The sequence below is a fragment of the Lasioglossum baleicum genome, chromosome 8, assembly GCF_051020765.1.
Source record: "Lasioglossum baleicum chromosome 8, iyLasBale1, whole genome shotgun sequence".
Taxonomy (NCBI): Eukaryota; Metazoa; Arthropoda; class Insecta; order Hymenoptera; family Halictidae; genus Lasioglossum; species Lasioglossum baleicum.
In genome coordinates this window covers 17,618,114-17,645,544 of record NC_134936.1, presented here as the reverse complement: position 1 = coordinate 17,645,544, position 27,431 = coordinate 17,618,114, and the positions used below count along the sequence as shown (strand labels likewise).

At 45.3% G+C, this 27,431-nt stretch overlaps 4 protein-coding genes across 8 annotated transcripts; 2 read left to right on the top strand and 2 right to left on the bottom strand.

The window, feature by feature from the left end:
- Positions 1-145: 145 nt before the first annotated feature.
- LOC143211508 (U11/U12 small nuclear ribonucleoprotein 48 kDa protein) lies at positions 146-2,406 on the top strand. Of its 2 annotated transcripts, XM_076429267.1 has the most exons (6): positions 352-493; positions 571-739; positions 810-872; positions 941-987; positions 1,097-1,241; positions 1,319-2,406. In XM_076429267.1, the coding sequence occupies exons 2-6, from the start codon at positions 588-590 to the stop codon at positions 1,914-1,916; spliced, it is 1,005 nt and encodes a 334-aa protein (XP_076285382.1). In that variant the 5' UTR covers positions 352-493; positions 571-587; the 3' UTR covers positions 1,917-2,406. The 2 variants fall into 2 exon arrangements, with proteins under 2 accessions (XP_076285381.1, XP_076285382.1); XM_076429266.1 differs by lacking the exon at positions 941-987 and having other exon boundaries at positions 146-493.
- Positions 2,022-5,009, bottom strand: LOC143211523 (glycolipid transfer protein). 2 transcript variants are annotated; one of them, XM_076429293.1, is made up of 5 exons: positions 4,868-5,009; positions 4,708-4,763; positions 4,069-4,190; positions 3,743-3,897; positions 2,022-3,666 (listed from the first exon to the last, which is right to left on the bottom strand). In XM_076429293.1, the coding sequence occupies exons 1-5, from the start codon at positions 5,007-5,009 to the stop codon at positions 3,515-3,517; spliced, it is 627 nt and encodes a 208-aa protein (XP_076285408.1). In that variant the 3' UTR covers positions 2,022-3,514. The 2 variants fall into 2 exon arrangements, with proteins under 2 accessions (XP_076285408.1, XP_076285407.1); XM_076429292.1 differs by having other exon boundaries at positions 3,747-3,897.
- On the top strand, positions 2,343-10,301 carry LOC143211528 (transmembrane protein 17B). The gene is made up of 4 exons (XM_076429302.1): positions 2,343-2,477; positions 2,565-2,681; positions 3,042-3,270; positions 10,255-10,301. The coding sequence occupies exons 1-4, from the start codon at positions 2,361-2,363 to the stop codon at positions 10,284-10,286; spliced, it is 495 nt and encodes a 164-aa protein (XP_076285417.1). The 5' UTR covers positions 2,343-2,360; the 3' UTR covers positions 10,287-10,301.
- On the bottom strand, positions 5,419-9,345 carry LOC143211493 (uncharacterized). Of its 3 annotated transcripts, none has more exons than XM_076429241.1 (3): positions 9,194-9,345; positions 6,877-8,405; positions 5,419-6,417 (listed from the first exon to the last, which is right to left on the bottom strand). In XM_076429241.1, exons 1-3 carry the CDS (start codon positions 9,206-9,208, stop codon positions 6,204-6,206), a joined length of 1,758 nt encoding a protein of 585 aa, XP_076285356.1. In that variant the 5' UTR covers positions 9,209-9,345; the 3' UTR covers positions 5,419-6,203. The 3 variants fall into 3 exon arrangements, with proteins under 3 accessions (XP_076285356.1, XP_076285357.1, XP_076285355.1); XM_076429242.1 differs by having other exon boundaries at positions 9,206-9,343; XM_076429240.1 differs by lacking the exon at positions 9,194-9,345 and adding an exon at positions 8,898-9,183.
- Positions 10,302-27,431: the final 17,130 nt, after the last annotated feature.

Here is a 27,431-nt window from a genome sequence, read left to right as displayed (position 1 = left end):
CACTGGTCACGTTTACGACTCAGTTTTGCTATTTTATTATAAATCTTAGTAATTCGACATTTTCTCACCACATTGCTGTTGCTGTTGCTGTTGCTGTCTCAGACCCAAAAAAAGCCATATGGATGGGACTACGGAACTATGAAACAACGTTTACTGCAATGGCGGACTCTACCCGAATGGAACAGTCGGACTGTGAACTACCATTTACTTACAACAGAGAGGAAATCTTACAACTTACAACTGACTTCACAGTTCATAGTTCAGACTGTGGTTCAGACCGTCAGAAAAACGTGACAATATTGCGCGGAATCTTTTGATTGCTTATTTTCTATGGATTGTTCTCTTCACGGAACGAGCGAAAATGTTAACTTGCACGCTGAATCACCGCGGAGTCCAGCATCAAAATCTAAGCGACTTCACGAAGAAAATTCACCAAGAAATCATGGACGTAAGGTCTGTCTTAGATTGGACGGTGGAAAGCATAGAGATTGAGGTAAATAATGTTTATGTTGCATATAGTTTATCTAGTAGATATCTAAAGTAGATGTACATAATCGTTTGGTTCTTCAGAATGACAATCGTCTGATATGTCCATACGATTCGTCTCACCGTGTCGGCAAGGAAATCTTGGATCAACATTTGGAGCATTGTCAGTGGAAAGAAGATGGTTACCACGAATTCGATTTACCACTGTCCGAACCAAACTCACAATTGCGCTCTCCTTTCTCCATAAAATTGGGTGAGTAGAAACCACATTTATCGGTCCGAAGCAGAATAACAATTCTATAAATAATTGCTTCCAATTCCAGATGCAGATTTGCAAAATCGTGTGATCGAAGAAGCGAGAACAAAGGATCCTACCATAAGCGTCGGTTAGTATAGTAAAACAAAACTTAAAGTGTATCCTTAAATATTTTAAATTGCTGAAATCTTTTTCCAGAATATTGTCAATGTCATACTTGGCACAAGCACTATATATCCTTTTTCGTGTTCTTTCTATATATCCGAATAGTATACGATTTTATGTTTCCTTATTTTATTCGCCTTTACGATGTACAAGTCTGTTGAAATTCCACATTCTTAACACTGATAATAGGTTTGGGTGATCGGTTAATTCCACGAACATCCGATAGAATCTTCACAGATTTCACTCGTGATGAAAGGAAAGCATTGTACGAGTACGTTGTCTCCCGTACGATTAAAGTGGACGCTGGGCATGACTTTACAAATACCGATACGTCGTAAGTTTATACAAGCAATACAGTTATCGTTTGGCTTTTTACGTGAAACTTTTCAAACAATATATAATTTATTGCAGAGTTTATCAAGATAAGGATAACAAGGAGTTATCGTTTCTGGAGTTACTCGTGCAGGAACGGAATTTGAAACGACGCCGAGCTAAACACAGAGGAGTTCATACAAATAAAAAGTCTCACATGGAAATTCTTAGAGAGATCATAGATCAACAAATGGAAATATACACCGATCATGTCGCGCAACAGCATCGGATCAATAGCGACACGAAAGCTGTAGATATCGTCAAAACTGAAACTCCAACGAAACATCTCGGCGACACCGTGCAGAACGCATCTTCGTCGTCGCCTATCGATTCTCCTTACGACGGTCGCAATTTCGTTCGCAGAGACTCTCAGCATTATCACGGAGTCAGCAATTTTCGAAACGACCGTACGGAAGCATCGCATGCGAATACGTTCAAGGATCGACACAAACGAGATAAACATTCGCGGAGTACGACAGAATCGCGGAAAACGCAGAGACATCGTAAACATAAACGTTCTCGATCCAGAGAACGCGATTACAGCAAGAAAAGTAGATCGGAGTTCACCGAGAAGGCTTATGCGAGAGGCGTCACAAAATATGACGAAACTGGGAGATTCAACGATGCCGGCTACTGAAATAAAACTGCGATCATTACGAGCAGACCAAGACGAATCATTAGTGCTTGTCGGCGACGTACTTTGTTTCTTAATTTGAAGGAATTACATTCTCATCTGGTTCGGTTATTTTTCGGTCAGGTGCCACACCGTAAATGATAATTTTTAGATATATTCTAATGATACTTTCGCAAAGTTTAATCTTCGTATACAGTTGTACAATTTTTGAATGAAAATAACGCAGTGGCGTCATCTATTTACATTGACCGGCATGATGTGCTGACAAGTAGGTTCAGCGTTCCATCGTAGATCGCGCTCCACTTGTATTTCATTGTTGTTCCGTAACTATGTCGCTGTCAACAATAACCCTAACCAAAAAAGAATGCCGTGTTTGCATAGAGTTCAATAGAGTTTGACACGATGAGAGATTTCGACCGAATTCGTTGATCTCTTGAAATAGAGAAAATGGAACGGACAAGAAACAGAATAAAATCAAATTTACCTTTTCAAATCGTTTTGTTTATTAATCTTTGGTTCTTTCCGATCTGGTTACTGGTAGCCGTCGTCAATTTGGATTTAAATGTAAATATAATTTTGTTTATTCGGTGTGGAGAGTGAATAAGTTGCTAATCGATTAATCTGGTCGTTTGTTTGTGTTTTTGTTTTCAGTACAGTAAATACGTAAGGGATGTTAGCGACGCGATATTGCTGATTACATTTTTCATACTTGTGGTGTCCGAATGTTTGAAGCTATATTTGGGATATCTTGGAAATCTTGGTGGGAAGGTAATCGCATCCCATCACATTACAATAGTTATACAGGGTGATTCTGGGAACTGGGACAGGTTACTCTTCTTTAAGTAAAAGTAGGAAAATATGATAGAGGAAAAAATCGTCTCACGATACGTACTAACTTCCTATGACCTTATATTTTGTGTGAATGCACTGATGCACCCACCAAAAAGATGAGTTGCGTTAAAGAATAAAATGAAATAGCACCTTACGGGTGAATCAGTGCAACCGCACAAACAATAAGGCCATAGGAAGGTAGTTTTACTTAAAAAAGAGCAGTAACTCGTCCCAATTCCCATGATCCCCCTGTATATCTTTAATCAGCTAATGGTCACACGAGACGGTGTTTGCCAGATTCCAGAATTGGCGGCTTGTTGGATGATTTCTTTATTGATGCAACTACCTCTGGAAATGTTCCTCGTTTACTACCACGGATCGTTGTCTCAACATAGGAACGTGTTTGTCGATTATTTTATGATTTCTCTTCTTTTCCTTGAAATAATTACGGGTGTAATCGCCTTGAAGAATTTGGCAGATCTTCGTGCTAGAACATTTTATTTGGCGCAACTGTATAACTCTTCCAGTAAGTATTGATTTATCACGGAAGATTGTGTATATTAATAAATATTTATTTCCAAATCATCCGCGAAAAGTTACTCTATTGTATATATATATATATATATATATATTACGTGCCTCTTGTCACTCTCTCTCTCTATCTATCTTTCTCTCTCACTCTATCTCTTTCTAAAGAGCACTTCTGTGTGTTTTGTACATCAAATAATATTGATCTCGACTTTTATCTTGCATCCTCAAGGTTATGAGCTTTATAAAATGATTGTATCTCCGTAACATTTTTCCGCAGATTGATCAAGTAAATTTCCATGTCGCTTACGATATCGCTTTCGTCGACTTGTCCGTCTGCTGCAGACAATGCAGACAAAAGTTGCGAGCGTGTGGGAACCATTCGCGAAAGGATCTTTGGAACAAAAGAAAACCAAAAGAATTACGTTTCGATCATTCCGCCGTAATTCTCTTTTGATAAATATACGCACTTACATCGAAAAGCTGTTGCGCCATCCAACCGTGGTACGGTTCTAGGGCTTCTTTGTAGGATTTTTTAAGAAACGCTACCAAATCCTCTGTCGGGGAGCCCGTTTTACTGTCCTCAATAATTTTTTCGAAGAACAGTAAAATCATGTGTAACCCTCTGCAATAATACTCGGGTCCGTCATATCAAAGAAAAGAAAAAAAAAGGAGTGGGTGGGGAAGAGGAGAAGTTGAAGGAGAAGGGGAAAAGGGGCGGAGTGAGAAAGATGGAAAGATAAAAAAAACGCAGCAGGTTTTATCGCGAGAAAGCACAGAGTTGAATCGCACGTACCTAGTCAACCATAACAGAGCATCCATGGCGACTAATTTCGGGTCGGAAGATTTTTCGATCAGAATCATGTCCTGCAATGTTACATTTCTTTCCGTATCTGTCGCGTATCTAGCAGCGAGCTTCTGCAATTAGATTGGAAGAGATTGTACTACAGATATCGGACGAATTTGACGGTTTGCATATTTAGTATAAACATATATATACAGGGTGAACCACGAATCGTGACCAGTAGAGATTACTCCGTTATTAACCGCCCAATCGAAAATGTTTTTATTAGGTATAGCATGGTTTCAAGAGAGCTTTCGCGTGACTATAGCAAATTGTTCGTCAACTCTTTTTCTTCATGATTTCTCAAGGTCAGCTTCAGTTTTTCGCAATTACAGCTATCATTTTTATCAAGGCGAATTTGGTAGGTATCATAACATAAAAAACTTGCTTTTTCATTTTCTTTTACGGAAAATTTGCTATAATCTCGTGAAATCTCTTGAAAAACCAAGCTGTACCTGATAAAAAAAAACATTTTCGATCGGGCTGCCGATAATAAAGTGATCTACTGGTCACGATTCGTGGTTCACCCTGTATATACAGTATAGTTCGATGATGTATGCGCACTCGTATTCGCATTTCCAAAAAACTTACATCGATATTCCCTTGAATATCATATCTGACGGGAGCAAAGACTTTGCCAAGTTTACCTGAAACATTAATTGATTGATCGACTAGCTTTTCCAGTTCTAGGGTAATTTGTCCGCGGCGTTTCGCGTAGGTTATGTCGCACTGCGGATTCAAGCGTACATACCTACTATTCTGACAACGCCGCGTGCCGCAGCTAAAAACTCAACGGTGTTGATCTTCTGCTGCACGATCTCGGGAAACAATATTTTGATTTCACTGTCGAGCGCGTCCATCGTTCCCGTTGTACCCGATACGGCAGACAACATGGTTACTTTTAGTCGGTGACAAGCGAAACGAAGATCAACGAAACTTTCGAAACAATTACACGTACAAAACGAGACGGTTGATCGTTTCGGGAAGCAGCAGCACGTCGGTGGTCCGAATCGCGATCACTCGATCCTCTCGAACGCGTCGGGTTCTTTCGAACAACGGGTATCGATTGGTAACGATGTCACAAACGACAATATCTTGAATAAACGTTTGTTTTAACGAGCATTTCGATAAAGCCTGGTTACAATAGCGACTAGTTAAGTTTTATCCTACGATGTGATGCAGCGAACGTATACATGTACGTAATTTATACATAGACTCGACCGTTCCGTTCTCTCATCCTAACATAAACACGCAATCACCGTAATATTTCAAGAAAGTGATAACGCGATATCGTAATGATAATCGTAATAATCCGCGATTATTTATATTCTATGTCTGCGGGTGTATGTTTATGTACAGTAGAACGCGTTTCGCGGTACAAAGATTTTGCAATTGAACCGTGCTTTATCGTCTATACTTATAGCGTTGAATCGTGGTATCAAGTTGTTTGCACTTATCCATTAACTTGTACTTTTCGCTACGCCTATATGATTATTATCACCGATAAGGCATTCTAGTCGTTTGGAATTCCCCTGTGGAAGAGTGTTCGCCCCTGTACGATACAATAGTTGCAATTTCACCTCGACCTTCTCCAAGTTGACGGTGACAAACAAAAGTTTCACCTACGTGAATGCATACATACGTGTTAATACTTATAGACTCGTACACGTACACCCACGCCGACGAGCGTGTCGCCGTAGTCGATCCAGCGTTAATGAAATGATATTTACAAAAGAAACCACATTTGCATCCGTGATAACGTTATACAAAGCTCTCGGAGCCGCATTCACTCGTCGAACAGGCTCTCGCCTAACGATTCTCGAATGGTATAAAGTATAAACGGACAGAACTGACTCCTCCCCCTTACAATAGCGTGTTCGTGAAAGATTGATTTCACAGAATCATTGCGACTAAGAGGCATATTCCATATTCTAGTTCGAGTTCGATTAGGCTGAAGCGTTACCACGTACGGACACGCGACACGCGGGAAAATGAACGCACTCGCGTCGTTTCGTACAAGTTGGCACTGGTTCGGTATTCGTCCACGGGTTTCGGGTCGTGCCAAGGGACGGCGAGAGCACGGAACTTCAGAATGCAGTTGGGAGAGGATATTTGAGCACGTTGCCAGCCGAATCTTCGGCAACGAGAGTCAGAGCAACGAGACACTGGGGCGGAGCCGGTGGAACCAGAGCTTCCAGTGGCGGTCGAGTTCCAGGGAATTGTCGGAAACCGCATACCATTCCGCCCGAGGTCTCCCTAAGCTCTATCACCCGTACTCCGAAACGCGACCTCACCACGTTCCTGCGAACACACGCAAACGGAAAAATATTAGAAGTATACCAACGATTCGTAGTTGGAGCAATGGCCAGGGGGTACGGCGATTACGGCGGGTGCGCGGTGGCGATAGCAGCGGCCGGCGGCGGCGGTGGCGGTGGTGGCGTCTGCGGCGGCGGCGGCAGTATTTGGTAATGCGGTGGTAATGGCGGTGTAGCGTCAACAGGGAGAGGGAAGAAGGAATATAACAGTGGGTGTACAAAGTATTCGTACACCTTTTAAAAACAAATAACTTTTTTATAATTGTACCAAACAACCTGATTTTTTATAATCAATTAGAAGCATTGGTTTACGAAATGATATGCGAAAAAGATTTTCCAAATAATTGTAATTTACAGGGCTAAATGCAAAAATAAAAAAGGCATTTTTTAATTCCTATGGAATTGTGGATGGTGGAGTATGGATCGCGCGGAGAACGATCTTTACCTTTTTCCATCGTATTCAATGTCGTAGAAGCGACGATTTGGAATGTTGTCCACCTCGCTGTTGAACCATCGATGATAGGCGAGAAAGGCCGCGCACGAGGTTGTCCAAAATGTTCGATCGGATTGCGAATTAGAGCAAGTCTGCTCGATCGCGTGGGCGGACTGCGCTTGCAGCAGGCTCTTGGAGAAGGATCTATTGAGTTCTGGACTAGCAGGCGCTGACAATCTACCGAATAATCGGGGAGGACTTTGGGAGGGCGAGGGACGCGACGTTTCCGACAGTAACCGACTTCTTCGTGGGCTGGACAGGAGTGCGAACGGTTGTTGGACGGTAACCGTGACGCTGAGCGGTCTGCTCAAAGCGACCGTGGTATGTTGCGGATCTTTCCTTAGAACAGGATTCCGGTTAAAGTCGATTCCAGCCGCGCCGACGAATACTCGATCGACGTAATCGAATCCCCGGCCCATTATGCCCTCGCGGGTATGACCGAGATCGAAAGTATGGCCCAGCTCGTGAAGGACCGAGCCGAGGGTGGTAGCGAAACAGCCGCCGTGCGTGCCACGGTAATTGCTGTCGTCCATCAGTTGTTCGGTGTCGACGACCGTCGCGTCCAGGAATCTTGCCAATACTTGGTTCATACAGGTCGGCCAGGTGTGAAGACACGCCGAGCCGAACAGAGCCAATCCTCCACCGCCGAGCGCCGCGTGCCCCTGCGTTCTCGCGAGTGTGTCCTCGTGCGTGCGAGGATTTGGCGCGCCTCGATACCTCGTGCACGACAAAAACGCTAGATATTTCCGATGCTTGGAGGCCAACGGTCCGGTCATCAGCTCGCGCGCGATCAATTCCCAAAGTTCTCGTTGGCTCATCGCGCGTGCTCTGTCGACGTCGAGCATACTGTGCATCACCAAGCATTCCGGCCCGTCCAAGTCTCTCTCGAGCTGAAAGGTTTTCCTCTCGTAGCCCGCCTCTCTCAACTTCTCGGCGGTGAGAGCCTGCAGGAGCCGAGCGCCGAGACCGATTCGGGTCGCTGCGCTTTCCGGCGATCGATCCTCGCCGCGAGGACCTTGAAAGTAGCCGTCGTGGCCAGCGCAGATCACGTAAACCGGCGTCACCCGTAATCTCGTTGTTCTCGGTTCATGGATCAGAAGAAGCTTCTTCTTTCGTCCGGCCGCTTCCAATTCCAACTTGTTCGGGCCTCGAGCCAATTCGACGACCGCGCGAAACTCTCCCGCCACGATCGGCCATTCGCTTGTGCTTTGACTCTTCTGGTTCCTCACGGTGATCGACTCGCAACCCGCTGTCGTTCGGCCGCGTATCAAAGCTAAACTGTAGCACAGACTCTCCCCGTCCACCAGATTCAACACCGATATCTCTTCCGTATTACCGTTCCGCGACGACATGCGATGCCGATTCTCTCGTTCCTGCGACAATTCTCTACCTCCCAAGCACCGGTATATGCTCGTGCGGTCCTCTTTTTCTTCTCCTCCGTGCTCCCGATGCAGGCTCGGCGGATTCGTGCTTGCGAGTACCTGCGAAATTCACCACCTTTCACATAGTCTGTCAGAAATATCTGCGAACCGTTGCCGACGGAGGCGAAGGCGACGGCGAAGGTGAAGGCGAAGGTGAAGGTGAAGGCGAAGGCGAAGGCGAAGGCGAAGGCGAAGGCGAAGACGATGGCGATGGCGATGACGGTGACTAGGATGGTGACGCCAACTACGACGATGTTATTGCTGTCAATGATCACGATGAAAATAACAGCCGTCTGTACAATTCAAATTATCAAACGATACAAGCGGTTCCCGCGGTCATCGCGATCCGGGCAATTATTCCACGAGGTGCTGCTATCTCGTGGCAAATTACACCAACTGCGAATCAAGTGGGATAGTACGTATTCCGAGTCCGACTTCTTTCCCGTTTGATTTTCAACCGTTTCGATCGCGTGGCTGTATGTACAGTGCGACGTTGACAGTTGTCGTCGCATCTGTCAATGAATTTCTCTGAGACATCTTGTATAGACGAACCGAGGGATTCCGGAATCTACTGCGCATTTTGCTGGTAATGATCTCTCTCGTTTGACGAATACTTGACAACTGTCGTCGGATGATTCACAGTAGCATCGAAACGTCGATGATCAGACACGCCATAGCGTGACACGTCACGATACAGTATCGCGACACGGTAAGGTACGAGACGGTACGGCACGAAACACAGGGGTTCCCCCGGATATGTACGCAAGCACGATTAGCAAAGGAGTCGTATGTAGAACGGCAGAGAAGAGGAATTAAAGAATCGATGAATTCGTTGTTTCGATACCGACCTGATAACTTACCATTTTGAAAAATCGTGATGAAAGGGTCGATGCGCACGTTACAGGGGAGAGAAGAAGGAAAGCGTAGAACGATAGTTTTCAGCCGGCTCCGTACATGCGGGGAGAGAGACTGTGGCGCCGAGGCGACGTCGAACGGCGGGTTGCGGTACTAGGGCGTCGCTGCAGCGGCGCATGCAGTCGCGCATCCGCACTCCTATCATTTCTTTCCCTCTTTACTTCGCTTCGCTTCGGTCTCTCGTCCTTTAGGGCCAACCCCTCGTTACCCCTGTTCCCGCATGGCGCATCGCCGCTTTCCTTCCCTCGTCCGCCCTCGATCATTCGTGACTCGATCAACGCGTTCGAGTCGCTCGATCATCTGTAGGAATGACACGAACTCTCCTACTTTGGGATCACTCGTTATTCGATCACGTTCCTCCCCTATCGCGGCGATTTTTCAAAGTGATTCATGATTTCGTGATCTTCGCGCAAGTTGCAGAACCACCACCTGAGGAAATTGCGAGTCGCGTCGCGTTTTTATCAAATTTATTACGTTTCCTCAAACTATCATTTGCGTTTCCTATAATTGTTAAGTAAATACATTGGTATTTTGTAAAACTACATAAACGTAGAAGAAATTGTCTGCACCTTCACGCTATCTAAATGAATATTACGATTTCGATATCGAGAGGAAGAATTAATTTATTTCCTTCTTAAATACTGAAATAAGGTATGGCAAAGATAATTGATTGTTTTATATTTTCATCATTAAACGAAGTAAGTTTACGTTGTATACAAAAAACGTAATTGATGTATTTAAAAAGAGCTGATTCAATCGAAGTGAAAAATGAGGCTGACATTGAGCAAATTCACTCTAGATTTAAAAATCATCATCACGGCGTGAATGAAGTTCAAATTAAGGTCGTGATCGTGATTCTGCGATTACAATATTGGTTGGCCAATCGGTAGAAATGTCGCCCTTTTACGCAATTGTGGACCAACGTCATTATCAGACAGCGGATTGGATGCGTTATATTATTTTCAACCTCTAAAGGCTCATTCAATTGTTTCAGGTGACGGGCTGTCTGGCGGACGGCGTCGATGACGCGCAACGAGGATGTCCAGTATCGAAAAAAGTACTCTGCGTCCACGGTTTTGGAATTCCGAGCGTCGCGGTCAGCAATGTTGAGAAACAGAGTAAACCGGCAAAATGTCTCTCGCAACGTTATTTCGCCGTGCGTTTCCAGCGGGTGGTTCGCCGTTGAATTGAAAACCTGCGAACGAAAGACCCTGTGACCTACTTGTCCGCGAAGGTCACTCGAGAAACGGTTTGCATTTTCATAAGTTCGTAACACGATGCGATATGACTATTTGCGGTTTCTTTCAGAGTTAACATTGTCGATGACGACGCTACTGTTTCATTTGGACGCATCGAACGCGACTGCCGATAGACATTCGCAGAATACTTTTAACCAAGCTCCGAGCACTATTAGGAAATTGTTTTGCGAGAGGAACACGACACGCTATTTCCTGTTTGCGCGATACATTGCAACAATGCTCGTTGCGAGAGGGGTCGTCGGGGGTTTTCTCACGCAAAGCCAGCCATCACGGTCATGATCACGCGATCGAAACGCTGCACTATGGCCGGGAATCCCGTTTTTCCTGGTCAATTTTTCAGGATTCGTATATTGAAAAGATTTTTCTTGCTGCAAAAGGCTACGAAAAGCAATTTTTCTGAACACTTTTCAAATATTTCTGATGATCTGACAAAGAATGTTTCCAATAAAAGTTGATCGGTATTCGCGCTTTCCTACAAATTTTTTACTTCATAGTATTCTAACTGGTGTCCAGACGAATTCAACGACCTATAATATAATCTAACATTGGACCTTGAAATAACGCTACAGCAGTTTCGGCCAGAAAGAGCGGGCTCGCAGCCCATAGCGCGCTGTTAAAAGAAAAGACGATATCCATGATCGATACGGTGCACGTCTCCCGCTTTTCTCCCTTTCTCCTTCCTCGTGCATGTTACCGTGAAAGTCGTACAACCGAAGATACGCTCGCGACCAGGTACATCTCGATACGAATGGAGGAAAGCGAGGAAAGATGTGCCCGGATCGGACGGAAAACAAAGACGGCTACCACGTTGCAGCTGTATCATCGTTATCGTCGAAGCGATAGTAGGCCAACTTTCAGGATCAACTGTTGTTTTATGGAAAAGCGTGAACCGATCGGCGTAACCGCCTAGATCTTCTCTCTTCTCGATCCTACACGCAGAACCGTTCTCCCGTAAATCATCGAATCCGAATTCGATCGTGCTCGAACGAGGCGTGCGCGCATCCCGGTGCACGCGTGTGCAACGTGGAGCAAGACGAAAAGTTTCTCGATGTAAGATTCGTTACCGTGAGGTTAGCGACCGTGAAAGTGCTTTCATGTAAAAGTAGAACGACAGTTTTTCAAAATCGTTGCGACGATTGCGTGCGCCCACAACCGACCTACTTGATGGTCGGTCGTTGCTCCGTTCCTCGGTTTTCTCGATCGGTTTTCTCGATTGCCTCGGACCCTTGCTCGTCCTCGGACAAACACGCTCGCATACCAACGCGCGCGAGCTAGCATCATTTTTTTACCATTTTTCTTATCGTACCGGGATTTTGCGTTCACCATCTACATATTATTAATACGATACGGTGCGAAAGAATGTTCAACTTTTCCCTCGAAAAACTAGGTCACGAGAAAAAGCGAGACTCGATTGGCTTCCTTTTCCGATACGCTGTCGTACAGGTGGGATATACGGTACACACGCGTGTACACAAATGCTTTCCTGTCGATTTTTCGGATTCGGCACTTCCCCGTTACTTCTAATCCTAGTCTCTCCTCCACGGAGTGTCTCAGTGTCTATCCGTATCGAATTTCTTTGGAAGCATCCCGGCGAAAGGTACAGGAAAGGTGAGAAAAAAAAGAAGGAAAGGGGCAGAGAAAGACGTGGAAAAAGGAGAGGCAGAGAGAGAGAGAGAGAGAGAGAGAGAAATGAGAGGAGGGTGGGGAGTCGAACGATAAGGCGAAAAGACACGAAAGAAAGCGAGACTACGAAGGTAAGCCGGGAGAACGAACCACATCGGAGAGAGTAGGCCAATGCCAGTGTCAGCGACATGGCTAGTAAGTGTCTGTCGGCAAACCTGATCGTGAAAACAGAGAAACGGGTTGCACCGATTACATTTGTCTCTTCGTGTTTCATTTCAGTTCTTTCGTTTCTTTCCATTTCCTTCCACATTTTTCCAGCTCTCTCTCTCTCTCTCGCTCTCTCTCTATCTTGTTTCTCGAGTCGCTTCGTAAGTAGATCCTTTCTCAAATTCGAAATTCGGTATCTCGAGAAAAATGTATCGAGATCTGTGGAAACGCGCGATCCAGCGCGTGCAGCATTCTCCCGATTGGTTTAGTTCATTTACGTGTAACGCGCGAACAAACAAGCACACACAATGACTCGGTGGGAGGATTATGTGGATCATTGCCACGCACAATTCACGATAAATATGCAACGATAGGATCATGGGATGACGACGTTCTGTCGATGTTGTGAATAAATGTTGCTCGCCGGCCGAGGATTCGCTACGTAAATGGAATGGAAAAATTCTTCGAGAAGGAAACCACCCACCCGTTTGTTTTTGGCTTAGCCCCTCGCCGTGTTCTAACGAGTCAGGCTCGTCATGGACATTTTAACGAAATTTGATTCGTTTGTAATCGGTAGACTGCGGATCTTTATGCAAAATAAAAATTGACCACATCGATTGCAAGCCACAGGAACCAAATAAAAAGTTCTAGCTTCTTTCAATCGTCTTATTAAGCCGAAACTAATACACCGATGTCCTTAAATCGTTTTAATAAGTCCACTGCTTTAAATCGTACGTGTCTATGTTTATCATAAATTTATGAAATAAATAAAAGTTAAAATAAATGTAGCCATACAAAAAATATAAAATTTCTTTTGTTTTCTGCGACATTTTTGGAGATGAAGACGTTCTAATCGCTGTGACTGCAAAGAAAATGGTACAGCGAGGGGTTAAGCTTCCGAATAATGCAAATTGCACCACGAAAACGTAAATATAGGAAATTTGAGGGCGAGTGCGGCCTGGATTGATATTTATCTAACGCTTTTGACTACTGAAGAACCCCATCTTTGCATTAAAATGAGTCTACCCCTTAAGAACAATAAAAATTAAGCAAAGCCGTATGGTCACGCTCCGTCACGCATGTACCGAGAACGAGTACAGTGAACGCTCCGGGTTCTCTTATTCTCATTAGTCTTGTTATCCGGCGGAGTTGGTTCGCGTGCGCGAGTGCCAACGGGAGCGGGGGAGCGGGAGCGGGAGCGCGAACACGAGCGCGTCAAGTACGCTAATCGGTAACGAGTAAAAGGAAGAAAATCGATTCGCATACAACAATTCCGTGTGCGGAATTCAAGATCGAGAAGTTACGCAGCTTGCGACATACCAGCGAATGGTTTTGAAACGATTTAGCGATTGAGTCGCGTGACACGTAGAGTCGATGAAGAAACACGTTATTCATAATTGAATTCGATGCGGTGCGGTGCGACGCGAATATGGCTTTTTAATTGTCTAGAATCCTGTAGGTGGGCGCACACATGCGCGGGCAAAGTCGAGTAACAAGATCGTTGAACTCGACAGGATGCAACGAACGAAGACGCGGGCGCGCGCGCGCGCGAAGAGATAAAACGCGAGAAGACTCGGCGATTATGTTTCCACAAGAATCGCGGTGTAATCGTAACGTCCTTCGAAAGAGAAGAGCAGGGAAGGTGGAGAGAGAGAGAGAGAGAGAGAGAAAACCACTGAAATCGGTGGAATTGATATAGGAAACCCTATTCGTCTCGATCAATAAATTGTACCGAACAGAAAACTTCCAGTCACGTTGCCTCTAAATAACTTGTGTTTCACTTTCGGCGCCCGAACAGTAAAATTCTTTCATGTGCTCGAGAGACGATGGCGACGATGGCGTGTTTGCGCCGTGTCAAGGACAACGCGTCTATCATCGCGATAACTTTCCTGAGAGTCAAGAAAATCACCTCCACTCTGATTGTATATGCGTTACGAATCCAGCGAAAGACGTCCATTCGGCGAACGATTTCTTTGTCTATCTCTTTCGATTCTTTTACGCCGATTTATGCTTTGGAGCAATACTACTAGGGTTGCCAGATCTTCTATATTTGATCTTGATCTCCTATATCATACTTAAATAAAAAATCATCTTTGTTCGAATAAAAAAGTTTAAAATCTGCTGTGTACCTCTTTCACTCGAACTCCTATATTTTGAGCCTATCATTGTGTGTTATACGTGTATCGATATGGTATTGTGGAGATTGCACTTTGGTGGATGGTCTTACAATTAGATGGATCGTGATGTAGAAAAGAGAAAAGAGAGTCGACTTTCGAACCACGATTTCTTTGTGTATTCTATTGTTGCTTTCGGACAATACTACATAAACTATGTTTGTTGTGTATGTATGATATTGTGAATATTGAATTTTGGTGGATGGTGCTAGAGGGACTCCAGCGTAGAAAAGAGAAAAGAGAGGAGAGAGAGGGAGAAGGCTGGAGAGATAGTCGGGGAGCAGACATTGGTGAAAACTTTAATGTTGTTCTGGTTCGTCCTGGTGGCGATCGTGGGGAATTAGGCCGACGGGGTCTGTCGCCGATGTCCTTGACATGCTGAAAGTGAGACCCAGCCTGCGCGTGCTAACTTTAATATCTTACGCAATCGATCGTAGGTGTATCATCGCAAACTCCCAAACTCTTAGTATTAGCATCGATACCGACATTCGGTTGCGATTTCCGTGTCTACTCGCGTTTAACACATGTGCATGCATAATGATACACTTTTTGATAAATCGCGATACAGTTAATTCAGTTTCTTTATTGAGACTCGCACGGCATGTACTTATGCACGATTGTACATGTGCTCTTCTGCGAGCTGAAGGGTGGATTCGTTTGAAAAGTCGCTTCGTATCTGGCCGCGTGCCCGACCGCCCGCGGCCGAGTTTCTACGGATACGGATGTCTAGGGTGGTCCAGCCGCTCGATACATAGGCGCCAGTCGTCCTGACGTTATTCTATTGCAGGTGTTTCCCCGTCCTCTCGTGTTTACGCGTACGCCTCTGGCCCAAAGGCGTCCGGCTGGTTCGGCCAATCCTCGCGTCGCAATCCTCGATCGATCCTCCCGAGGAGAATACGTTCCCTTATCACTAGACTGCGGATCTTTATGCGTTTTTATGGCATATGAAAATTTACAAAAAATGCTAGAACACAAAATGCGATAGCATTTGCAAGATTTTTATTTGTTTCGGATCTGCGAAGGCTCCGGTCTTCAAACTTTGGGAGACGCCAAAATTATTTGATAAAATATTAACTTGTAGTTTTCACTTTTTTGTAATAAAGTCTTTATATAGCATGAAGGTTGGAAACCGCTGCATTAGAGATAGGATCTTATTCCATGCCACTTTCTTCAAAGTTGTCTACAAACATCCGCAGTCCGCCGCGGAAGAAATTTCTATAGAAGCGAAATTTCGGGAAAAAGGACGCGTTGTTACAGCCGCCGAGGAGGGACGAACGAAAGTATCGTGGCAGGCTCTCGCAATACTCGGCGGTCGCATGCCCAAAATACTTCTCCAGTTACTTAAAAATTATGGCGTTAGATTCGCTGAATTATGTGATGAAAAAGCCCTGCGGCCGTGAAAGCGGACTCTCTAAAGGCAAATGGTCCGGGTTAGATTTTCGATGGAATCACGCTTGTCGGACGCTGGGAATCGATGTCGAGAGGCGAGATACGAGAGACGAGAAATGTTAGACGAGAGATGATAGACGACGGACGACGGACGAAGAAATACGGAAAAGCAGTATATACATTATCAAGGACACAAGATCAAATGTGACTTCATCGTAGCCGTCTGGGATCGGACGTGTCGCGATGTCGTGCGACGTAGACGTTCAGAGAAAGCAGAGAAACGCGACGTTGGACAAGGATGCAATCGTACTCCACCGTATAATGTACCAGAAAAATCATAGATCCTTAGTTTGAGATTCATAGATCTTTACACGCGTGTGGCTGGGAATTCGCGACCTCTGCGGCTTATCTGTGGGTGCGTCTGCGTCTACGTCTAGCTCCGCGTTTACGTACGTCAGAGGAAACAACGTTTCGTGTGTCGGGTAAACTCGATCTTCCCGACGATTTTCAAGATATAATGGTCGCGTCTCGCGTCTCCATTTTCAGACAGATAGAGCTGCGATAGTCTCGGTGGCGATCCTGTCATGTCTCCGACACGTTCGCTGCGCGCGGCAAAACCTGCTTTTGTACCGAGTTTTGCTCCATTTTCCATTTGCCCGTGGCTATCCCTGTGATCCAACACCTCTCGCTATAGAAATACGATTTATTTCGGGGAAACGATAGTATTTAATCGAAATTAGAACCCATTATCCGTGTCTTCAGTACTGAGATAACACATCGAAATTCGTGAAACGTTTGAACGGTCGAGGTATCTTGTGTAACGAACAGGGATAATTGTATTTTCGGAGACAGCAAGGTTTCCATACAGGTCCCTGAGGAATAGGCGGTACGATACAAATTCCTCGAGGACCTCTCGGTGGGCAGACATTGATTTCGCCGCCCCCGCCGCCGTCGCAGCCGGCCGATCTTCCGCAATTCGACATTAGGCTTCTCGACGCTACCGCTAAACAGAAGATATCGATAGAGAAGTGTCCTTTCGATAGCGAGTAAATACTTTCAGATCAGAGTACCTTAGGTTAGGTCGGAGTTCGACTAATCGGCGATCAGGTTTTCTTATCTACGCTGTTGTTCTTCTTGTCTACGCTGAAAATTTCCTCTGCGGTCGGCGCGACGCGGCATGGCGAATGCAAACGATATAGACTTGTACAATTTCGAAAGCCGAAATATTCTTTCTGGCGTACCGGTGCAATTTTTCGTTGGAACAGATGAACCTCGAGAAAATTGGCAACCGACTGACTTCACAGAACTTGACCTGCATTAACGACGCGACACGGTGCGTTACACTCTACGGCGGACACTCTGCTCTCTGCACTTTCCGCGCGAACATTGAGAGTCCGATCGAAGAAGGATCGATCGTTACAACCTGTTTCGTCGTTTCGTATCAAACGCCGGGGTGTCGTCTGCTTTCCCCGATTCTGTCGCGTTCGTGTATTGTATAATCGGAAGCGTTTCTATCAGTCGGCTGGTTCGAAATCACGTTTCGAGATCCGCGATTCGATTTTACGAGGACGTAGAGGCCCGGATCCACAACGGCATTAGCAACGGTAACGAAAGAAAAAGCGGCTCGAAGGAACGTATTGCGCAATACCGAAGCAATGAATTTCGAAAGCACGAATAGGAATGAGCATGAACGCGAGAGATCGTGTTCGCGTCGTGTAACCACGAGAGACCGTTAATCCTCGCAAAAGCGTCGCGTCGTCGACGGGGCGACGAGGCCCGTTTCGTTCATTCGAAGAAGGAGAACCGCGCGAATCGAATTCGGAGTGATTCGGCTGATCGTTCGATCCCTCGATCGCTCGATGTACTCTCGAAATGAGGTTATAACCAAGGTTACCAAACGGACACTACCCAAATACCCAGATACATACGATTACGGTAGGCGGGTTCGTTTTATTTCGCGCTGCGTCCAGAGGCTCCCGAATGCGAAACCGAAACCGAAAAGAGACCCCTCGGGTCTTCTCTATCCTGCGAAGGGAACGCGACAGATTCTTGCTCAATCCCTGCGCAGACGTTTCAACTAGGGCTGCTACTTTACTTCGAAGGTCGAAGATTTTGGAGCTTCGAAGCTTCGATTTCTGAAACTTCGTTGTGAATTATTAGAGGATTAATAGAGACGGAGTCTCGAAGCTTTGAACTTCGAAATTTCGCTGCTAAGTTTTAGAAAAGAATACGCCACCACAGCTAAAAGATTGATCAAGTTACAACTTCATACAATTCGCACGGTCGAAGCCTCGAAGAAGTAGCAGCCCTAGTTTGAACCGATGCGACGAAACGTTGTTCGGCAGGACGTCCCTTGTCTCCCGGGATTATCTGACGTCACTGTCGCTTGCGGATACAGTAAACTCCCGCATAACGCGATCAAAGAACTATTTAAAAGACTTTAAAAAAGTCTGTACACTTACTGACACAAAAGGTACATATATTTACAGTGCTTTTAAACAATTTTGCGCACGCGTTATACGGGAATCAACTGTATATACAAGTGCGTTAAACGTAACTATGCACGCAAAAAAGGATAAACAAGTTGTCCGCTCACTTCTTTCTGTCTCTCTCCCTCTGCCACTCCCTCTCCATCTCCCTCTGCCTCTTTCTTTCGTCGTTTCTTGTACCGTCTGCCATGTTTTCTTGTTCGTTTCGCGTTTCGACCGAAGCGAGCGGATTCGAAAATAGAATAGAATTGATACGAAGAATGCGAACTCTTTGGAAAGTATCAGCCGAAGGTGAAGGCATGCACGCGGGGACAAACCTAACGATGCAAACCGAAGACACGGGGTGATGTTCGAAGGGTAAACGGAGGACGAAGAAGAACGCGTCCCGCCGTGCAGCAAAGTTTCGAAGAAAATAAAAGGCCTATGACCTGTGCGTATTACGGTTTACATTGAGAGTGACAGTGATTCTATATCTGTCGCCACGGTGACGTAATTACGATTGGCCTCTCATGGTCGCTCGACACGTTATTTCTCTCTCGTACAGAATTCGATTATCTTCGACGATGCCCAGAGAAACGAATTTCTCGGATTCTACCCGGTCAGCCGGGTGACATGGCGTGGACGATATTTAGCGCAACGTATCACCGGCATTGCGTGGAATTTGAGTCTACAGTGAATCTTAAGGGGGTAGACTCGCGTTTCCAGGATAGCAAGGCTGCGGGACGCCTTCTCATTTCTGGAGAATGCAAAGATGGGGTTTTTCAGTAGTCAAAAGCGCTAGATCAGCGTCCGCTCTAGCGGTTACGTCGCCCCGGACAAAAAGACAAATTGCCGCCCCTTAAGAATATCTATATGTTTTTTAAAATAAAGGTACATATTTTTTATCTCCAACAAAAATCAAACCATTCTATTTAAATTTTAATAAAAGCATAATTTTCTATTAATTGGGTATTTAACACATCAATATTTTTCTCACAGTTACAACCAAAATGGCGCCCCTAAATTTTCGCGCCCCGGACAAATGTCCTAGAGCGGGTCCTGGCGGCTAGATGAAACATCAATATAGGCCGCGATTGCCCTCGAAAGTCCGATTTTTACGTTCCCGAGGCGTAATTTAAATATTTGGAAATTGGAGGGCCTAGAGATTTAAATCGTTAAAAATTTGAATATTGGAAAATTGGAGGGCTGGGAGATTTAAGTATTGAAAAATTTGAATATTTGGAAATCTAAGGCCTATGCATGCAGATATCGCAGCTTTATGAAGATAGCTACACGCGCAGCTGTTTGTTTCCGAATAATGTAAATTACGCTGCCGAATAATGCAAATTACGCCTCGTAAACGTAAAAATAGGACTTTCGGAGGCGATCGCGGGCTGGATTGATCTTTTATCTAGCGCTTTTGATTACCGAAATGAGAAAGGTGCAACCCGCACCCTTGCAATTCTAGAGACGAGTCTACTTAACACATTACCGACCGGTGATTATTGCATCATTTTGAAAAATCTATGGTACATGGCTAAACACTTTCTAATGGAACCTTCAATAGCAACAGCAATTTTCATTGTGAACTAACAAGTCACCCTCAATAACGTCATCTAATAGAATCATTTAAGATTGCAATGTAAAAGAAAATTTTTGATAAATTTATGATATTAATAGGCTTCCGGTAGGTAAAGTGTTAACTGTCTCCTCCAACATTTTTCGAACGCGAGGGATCGGTAAGCGGCGATGGTATCATAATAAAACGGTAACATAGTTACAGACACGATCAGGATCACGATCACGACGGATACGCGTTGCGTCGACGCTGTATACATTTTCAGCTTCGAAATTTAACGCTAACGGCGCGACACAGGAGCTGACGACTACTTCGGCTGACGAGGAACACGGCAGACGGAAAAAGTGACTACGCGCCGCGACGCATCGATGCGCGATGCGTGCGTGGTACCGCGCGGGTGTTACCAAGCGGGGAGAGACGGATATCTCGTTTTGCGGTATTTATGTTTCCTATTCGTTTCGGATTTCGTTCGCTCGTTCCCCGTCTATTCCATCTATCCCATTTCGACGGTTTTGCGAATTACGAGCCGCACACGTGTTCCAGGACGATTCGAAGCACGCGGCGTTATCGAACAAATGAAAATATCGTTTCTTCCTTCTGGCCCGTTCTTTCCACGAGCGTCTGTCTGTTTGCACACGCAGTCTTGATCTCGCGACCTCGCGCATCTGCCCTCGTTCTCCAACAAACGATACGCGTACGCGCTGTTACCCTACGCTTACTAATACGCGACCGTGCCACACAACAACTATTTCATACACTTGTCACTTGCCACTTGCCACACTCTAGATACAACACCGGTCAATGTCCTTTCGGTAGTTGGGATCATGCGATCCGAAAGGTGAGACCGAGTGCGCAGTACGTCGCATACCGATCGATCGATCTAAACGACTGGTCACCGGAACGGATCGACGGCTTTCAAAATCGGTTCGCTCCGATTATGCTCGAAAGGATTTTCAGAAAGGAAATTTTCCGAGAAAGTTCGTCTACCTCGAACCTGTACTTTGAACATCAGAGTAGAACTGAATACAATAATATACGGTAGAACTTCGATTGTCCGTGCTGATTAGGGGAACATGATTGTTCGGGCAAAGCAACAATTACATGGATTCAGTGCCGAACTTAATCCTTATTGAAGTGTGAGTATGGGTTGGGTCAACGCAATGTAATTCTTTGTGGAAAGTATTCAGGCGATAAAGAATTCGAACATCAGGGGCCCGGATAATCGAGGTTCTACTGTAGGTACTCTCCGTGCCTCACAATTTGCCTCCTGGCAGGAATTCCGAAGGAATGCGGCAGCAAGCCGTCAGATTGGGTCGTTCCACTGACACTTTCGGTTCTAGCCGAATTATTGGCTAAAGTGGACAAAAGTTGACGTCACGAGGGACTTCTTGTGGGGCACGGAGACTACATCGTTCTATGTACCTTTACCCAAGTCTGCGCCTGTGTATAAATAGATAGAATATGCCCTCGGTGCTGGTACAAATACTTTTTTATTCGACGAGATTGTCTCGTTCTATCGCAAAATTGATCAGCTCGCAAAAAACAGAGCATAGATCTGCGCGTAACCGACCTTCGATCCATTACCACGTCCGCGATAAAAGAAAGAATGTTCACACCGACCATCGCTGTACGACTCGATTTGCGTTTAACGCATTCCTGATACCGAGAACTTTTCCTCGAGAGAAATATACGTAGCAACGCGAGGTTTCCTGTTTCGAAGGCTCGCGTTGATATTTCGATCTCGATCCGAGCCAATCTCTACCAATCGATTCAACGCATTTGCAATTCTTCCTAGCGGTTCTCGCGATTGCGTCGTTTATATAGTTTCGCGAGAATTTTCCTCATTCGAGAATTTATAATGCTCGGGGAAAAAAAGAAATTTCGAACGTTGACCGGTTATCGATGGAGGATAATGTCCGTGCTTTCCACGAAAAGTAGATCGAAGACCGATCAGCTTCGGCTAGAATCTCGTTTCGATAAGTAGCGGAGCAGGAATCGAGAAATCGAGTTCCGCGACCAACTTGGACAACGAGTTATGCCGTTTGTCACTTTTACTGTTGTTGAGGTCAGTCGAGCATTGACCGTTTGACGATTTAATTCACGTGCATTTATTACTACCAGTAGATAGGAGGGCGCAACGTAAATGTTATTTCTTCCCTTTCTGCCGTTCTTTAGATCTACCTTTCCTTTCCTTTCCTTCCTTCTCATTTCCTTTCATTTTCCGTTTACCTATTATACCACCAACCCATCGCCAGGGTTGGGCAAAAATTTCGTCAACGATCGACTAATAAATTTCTGCTTCAATCGTTAATCGCGATTAACAATTAATCTCCTACTTTAGTCGTTAAAAAAAATTGCGGTTAACGATTAAATACTTATTCATCGTTAATTGGGAATAACGGTTAAATTTCTACTTTAGTCGTTAATAGCGATTCCAATTGTAATCGCCAATCGGATAATTGATTAACGATTAACTGCTGAAACTCCGAAATGAAATACGGAATCAAGACTGTATGAATACTGAAAAAAAATGTAAATTGAGTTTTCGTGGAGATATATTGACGATTAACTTCATCAATCGCCGATTTTTCAATAATTGCTTTTTTAATCGATAAATGCCCAACTCTGCGGCCATCGCTGTGTGCGAGACACGCATATCTCCCATCCACTTTTTACGGCAATTTCACATTTGTTCTTTCAATAATGCTATCTCGTTTTTATCACGCCATATTGTGGGAGTTAATTCCTTAATACCCGATCCTTATTTCGCATAATTAAACTTCATCGTATACAGGATGATTCGTCCCGAATGACCAACACCAGACCTCTTAATTCTGGCTAGTTTTATTATATTTGATTTCCGATACTCCGACTTAATTATAGTCCTTCTCGTAACGATTGGAGACCGATAAATCCGGTTGAATCGCAATAGTTACAGTCTAGTAAGAGCAGATAGTTTGCGTATACGGCACTTAGGCCAGTTTGTCGGTCGTTCACCCGAGCTCGCTCCTTCGTTCGTAGTCGAAGGTGTTTACGTTATTCACCTGAACCCGTTTTGTCGTCATCGTTCCAGTCATTGATCGTATAGCCGCGTATTGTCCGCGTGTATTAGAGGAGTCGCGAATTCGTTGATCCGCTCTTGGTCGTAACGTCACGCGTCGATCATTTGATCGACCCGGTGCGTTCGCAGCTTGGTCAGCTGCGATACGACGCGATGCGTCACATCGAGCATCCTTCGACATTTCGGGCTTGGTTCCTCGACCGATTACGAAACGGTCGGATATATATCTTTTTAGCGAATTCTTGTAACGCAACTTTGACGCTCGCTTTTGCAATTACTCGGGCGGGCGCGCGTAATACGGTTCGAAAAACGACTCGAGAAATGCATAGTTTCAGCAAGTTCGAAGTCTGAACGGGAACCGTAGGTAACGACACGAGGTTTCGTGAACGACACCGTGTCGCGGTATCGGCTGATCGAGCAGTTTGGCCATTGACTTTCCTCGTTGGTTACATAACATACAGGATTCTGTTACGTTTAAAAGTAGAATCGTTTGGTCTGTTGGTCGATCGGGCACATCAGCGAGAAAGTTTGGCGGTCTGTCGACACGGTTCTAATTGTTTCTCGCGATCCGTCGACGACAATGTTGAAGAGCAAGATGGAGGAAAGCAAGGTAATACGCTGCAGTGATTTTTCAGAGCGAAGGAACAACTATCGAGTCCATTGTAGGGGAGCACGCGAAGGGAAACAAGACGACGCGGAGCGACTTAGGCGAACGAAGGAAGATAGTTAGGCGTACGAGGGAAGGACAGCCGGTATATTCGCTTCGGCTCGCTTTAGAGAACGACGAGCGATCTCGAAAATTTCGGCTGCGAAAGAGGTCTCGGGTCATCGACCCGTTGGCAGTGGTCAGTGATGGTAACGGGCGCGCGCGACCGAGGAACCGAGCACACGACCAACCGGGCAACCGGGCAATCGGACAACCAGTTCATCCGTCCAACGCATCGTTCGTTCGGTCCTTCACCCGGCATTATCCCGACTGTTACGTACTCGCACGTATTACACGTGCTCGCAATACGTGTCGCGGTTTGTTCCGCGTTTGTTCTGGGCTCGCGAGCCAACCTTTTCGGATTTCCTATTCGCGACCGAGCTAACTGGCATTTCGTTTCGAAAACGAATATATCCGAATCGCGTGATTCCAACCAATCGGACCCACCTTTTGAAAGCAGCTCGATTAAAACCACCGAATTCGCCGCTAGCGTTCTCGCACACGCGCTCTCGTGCCCGCGCACTCTTAGCGTACGGATGTAGCGGAGCGGCGAGATGGACATCGCGGCAAATTCAAACCAGTGTCATTAACAGACAAAAATGAGTAGGTGTATTTTGAAACACCGAAAACAGACGAATTGAAGAGTAACTACGAGAGAGAATCAATGTCTATGTCACTCTGCCACTCCGGTTTGTTGGAGTTCGGGTGGAAAATATTTATTCTGCACAAAGATCCGCTGTCTAGTAATTAAATGCGACTGATTACAGTGCAGCGGTAACGAGAGAATAGGCGGCGAGGTGAGCATCGCGGCAAAATCAAACCCGTGCGCGCCGCAACTACTACTCGTTACGGTTTCTAACGGATCGAACGACGGCTCGAGAAGAGTTTTTGGAAGCAATTCGAGGGACGGCCCAGACGAGAAATAACGGACAGTCAAAAACTGCCTTCTCGTGTCTGACCAGTTAGGGTCCGTTATTAGCCGTTAGAAAGGAAACCCGTTCGAAGATGGATTGCGCACACGCGCACAAGCTCCCACCCGCACTCGCACACTCGCTCGATCGCTCGCCGATATAACCTCGGGTTCCTCAAATATATACAGTATACATATATCTTCACACCGAAACTTCTCAACATTCCTCACCGGGTTCCCGTTTTTCGAATCGTCGACGTAAAGCCGTTGGGGATTGACCTATTCCAACCCAATGGCTACAGTTCTCGGTTGGCCGGGATTACAAACGAAAGGAAAATAAAATATAGATTCGTAGGAGAGCGACGATAAAGGTTTCGGTGAGATTCGGTAGCCGAAAGGTGGGCAGCTCGATCGGTTCCGGACGCATACGAGGAGAAATCGAGGCCACGCGAAGCAGGGATCGAATTCGAATCAACAGACGCAAACGATCTGATCGGGGATGCATGCTCGGGGTCCGATTCTAATTGTAATTCGAATTGTATGATTGTAGCAATTGTATGATTCGAAGTCGCACCAATCATAATCTAATTGAAAACGATTGCTCAGAGATCGGATTACCGTCTTTGTTAACCGATCTATTGGTCGATCCGTTTATCGCTGTTGAAATGGAACAGTTCTGGAAAAAGCTCGAAATCGAAGAATTGTTGCGGTGTCGAATTGAAATGACTTTTATTTTTATTCGCCGCTTTCATTGACAATAAAGTTTAATTCAAAGTTGCCTATTTCACTAGGCTGTGTCTTTTAATCCTCAGTAAAAATTGCCTTACAATTACTCAAAATATTAATCGATTACTAAACATTTTTAGGTATTGTACGAGGTATTATAACAATTTGAAAATTCATAGGGAATGGAAATGCTCATAATTTCAGATCATTTTTATCCTTCAAATTTGTAGAATGCAGGCTAATTTAATAATGTTAAAACTGTTTTGAATAATGGCATGGCAATTTTTACTGGCGCCTCAGAGTCATCGTTCGAGTGCAAACAGTTACATAGTTGCAGATTTTCGCGCGTCGAAGAAGGATAAGCGTTACGACTGGTCTCCCATCTTCCCCTTCCACAAAGCTGTTGTCCCACGCTTGCCTCGGGCCGCGACCGGGCCTCGTTTCGACTCTTCGCGCGTGGGTCACAATGTCCCGAGTGGATTTCGGTATTGCCAAATAGACCGACATCGCGTGGTCATTTCTCGTTTCTTCTGCATAAAAATTCTTTGAAAATTTCCAAATTTCCGACGTTTTTCTCAATTTTTTTTGAAAACCGTTTGTTTTACGACAAAAAGTAATAGGACATAAAAGAAGCAGTCTGTCCAGATCTACAGGTTTCGTCGAACATATTTTTCAACGCGGCGAATAGTTCGGAAGATATCAGATGAAAACGGCATGAGCTATTACACCAATTTCATATCCATGGAATTTCAAAAATCATAGGGAATGGAAATATTCTGGCGAGGAAGGAACGTATAGTTTTCCAGTTGAAATAGGTCTCAGAGTGCAGAAAGGGTTAATTGGAAAAGAGCTGCGCTCCAATCGTATCCTTCAACAATTACATAGACGGTGCTGGTTGCTTCGAAAGAGATGGCGATTGCGACGGTGCGTTGCGGTGCGGTTGCGCTGCGATGCGGTGCGGTACGGTACGGCACGCGGCGTGCAAGGCAGAGCGTTATCGTATGCGATTCGTATACGCGTCGTAGGTGCGCTGAAAGCGGTAGGAGGCGAAGGAGGGAGTGGTAACACCTGGAATGTACGTAAGGTAAACGGCATCCGGGCAATGCCCTCGCATGTAAACAATCAGAAATTGCAGGCTTGATTACGCGAGCAAGTTGTTTCTCGCGTATGCACACAATCACAGAATCGATCACGTTTGCGTGCACGCGTGCTCACCGCCCGTAACAGTTGTAATAGTGTAGTACGAACACGCGGATACACAGCATACCAGTTTTCCCGTTTTTGCAGCGTTATCCTACTCACCGACAGTTTAATTCACCGATACGATCGCCACGATACGATCAACAGCTTGTCACATCGATCGTCATTATTTCGAAATATCGTTGTTAGCCCGTGGCGCACCGAATTATTCGGGGTCGCGCGTCGCCAATTTACCAACATCTTCGTAATTCTTCGAATTCTTCCGACGTTCTACGCTAGAACCACTAATCATGACAAAATTGCATTTATTTCGATGTCGTGTCGGCTTCGTTTAAACATGTACTTCAATAGAGAAGCTCGCTAAAACCACCTCTCAGAATATTTATATTTTTTAATGCTTGAAAGAGGGCGGAGGGAGTCTGGCTCGTTAAAATACGGCAAGGGGTGAATTTTAATGTGTGTAAAAGAACGCATCACGAGCGAGTCGTTTTGAATGCTGACGTTTCATGAAATAATAGTTTACCTTTGATCCGCTCGGTTTCTCGTTGATCGAGTCTGCCGCTGAAAAAGGCTGGTTCCCGTAAGCACGTGATCGCGGGGATCGTATTCGAAGCGGATGAATTCGCGCGCAGTATGTACCCGGACGGCCAAGTAATATTACCGTTCGAAAAGTAACCGGGGAACGAAGTCGCGACGGACACGACCGTGTTCCGAGGAATCGAATTTTGCAGAGCCACATCGAATCGCCGCGCCGGTGTCGCGTCATAGTCGAGCGGTCCTGTAAACCGATTCGAACGAGTTCCACGCTCTCTGAAACGTGGAAAGAAAACTCGTGAAACCGGACATCGATCAGCGATTAGCGTTGTGTT

Bases quoted from the DNA above. Each gene is read 5' to 3' on its own strand.
- LOC143211508 (XM_076429266.1), top strand. From the start codon at position 362: ATGTTAACTTGCACGCTGAATCACCGCGGAGTCCAGCATCAAAATCTA. The intron at 494-570 runs GTAAATAATGTT...TTGGTTCTTCAG, and splicing joins TGGAAAGCATAGAGATTGAG to AATGACAATCGTCTGATATG. The intron at 1,242-1,318 runs GTAAGTTTATAC...AATTTATTGCAG, and splicing joins TTTACAAATACCGATACGTC to AGTTTATCAAGATAAGGATA.
- LOC143211493 (XM_076429240.1), bottom strand. From the start codon at position 8,924: ATGCGCAGTAGATTCCGGAATCCCTCG. The intron at 8,406-8,897 runs GTTCGTCTATAC...TGAATTTCGCAG, and splicing joins GTAGATTCCGGAATCCCTCG to GTACTCGCAAGCACGAATCC. The intron at 6,418-6,876 runs GTAAAGATCGTT...GTGTGTTCGCAG, and splicing joins ATTGAATACGATGGAAAAAG to GAACGTGGTGAGGTCGCGTT.
- LOC143211523 (XM_076429292.1), bottom strand. From the start codon at position 5,009: ATGTTGTCTGCCGTATCGGGTACAACGGGAACGATGGACGCGCTCGAC. The intron at 4,191-4,707 runs GTAAGTTTTTTG...ATCTAATTGCAG, and splicing joins ATATTCAAGGGAATATCGAT to AAGCTCGCTGCTAGATACGC. The intron at 3,898-4,068 runs GTACGTGCGATT...GTATTATTGCAG, and splicing joins GCTCTGTTATGGTTGACTAG to AGGGTTACACATGATTTTAC.
- LOC143211528 (XM_076429302.1), top strand. From the start codon at position 2,361: ATGGAACGGACAAGAAACAGAATAAAATCAAATTTACCTTTTCAAATC. The intron at 2,478-2,564 runs GTAAATATAATT...TTTTGTTTTCAG, and splicing joins TCGTCAATTTGGATTTAAAT to TACAGTAAATACGTAAGGGA. The intron at 2,682-3,041 runs GTAATCGCATCC...GGTGTTTGCCAG, and splicing joins TTGGAAATCTTGGTGGGAAG to ATTCCAGAATTGGCGGCTTG.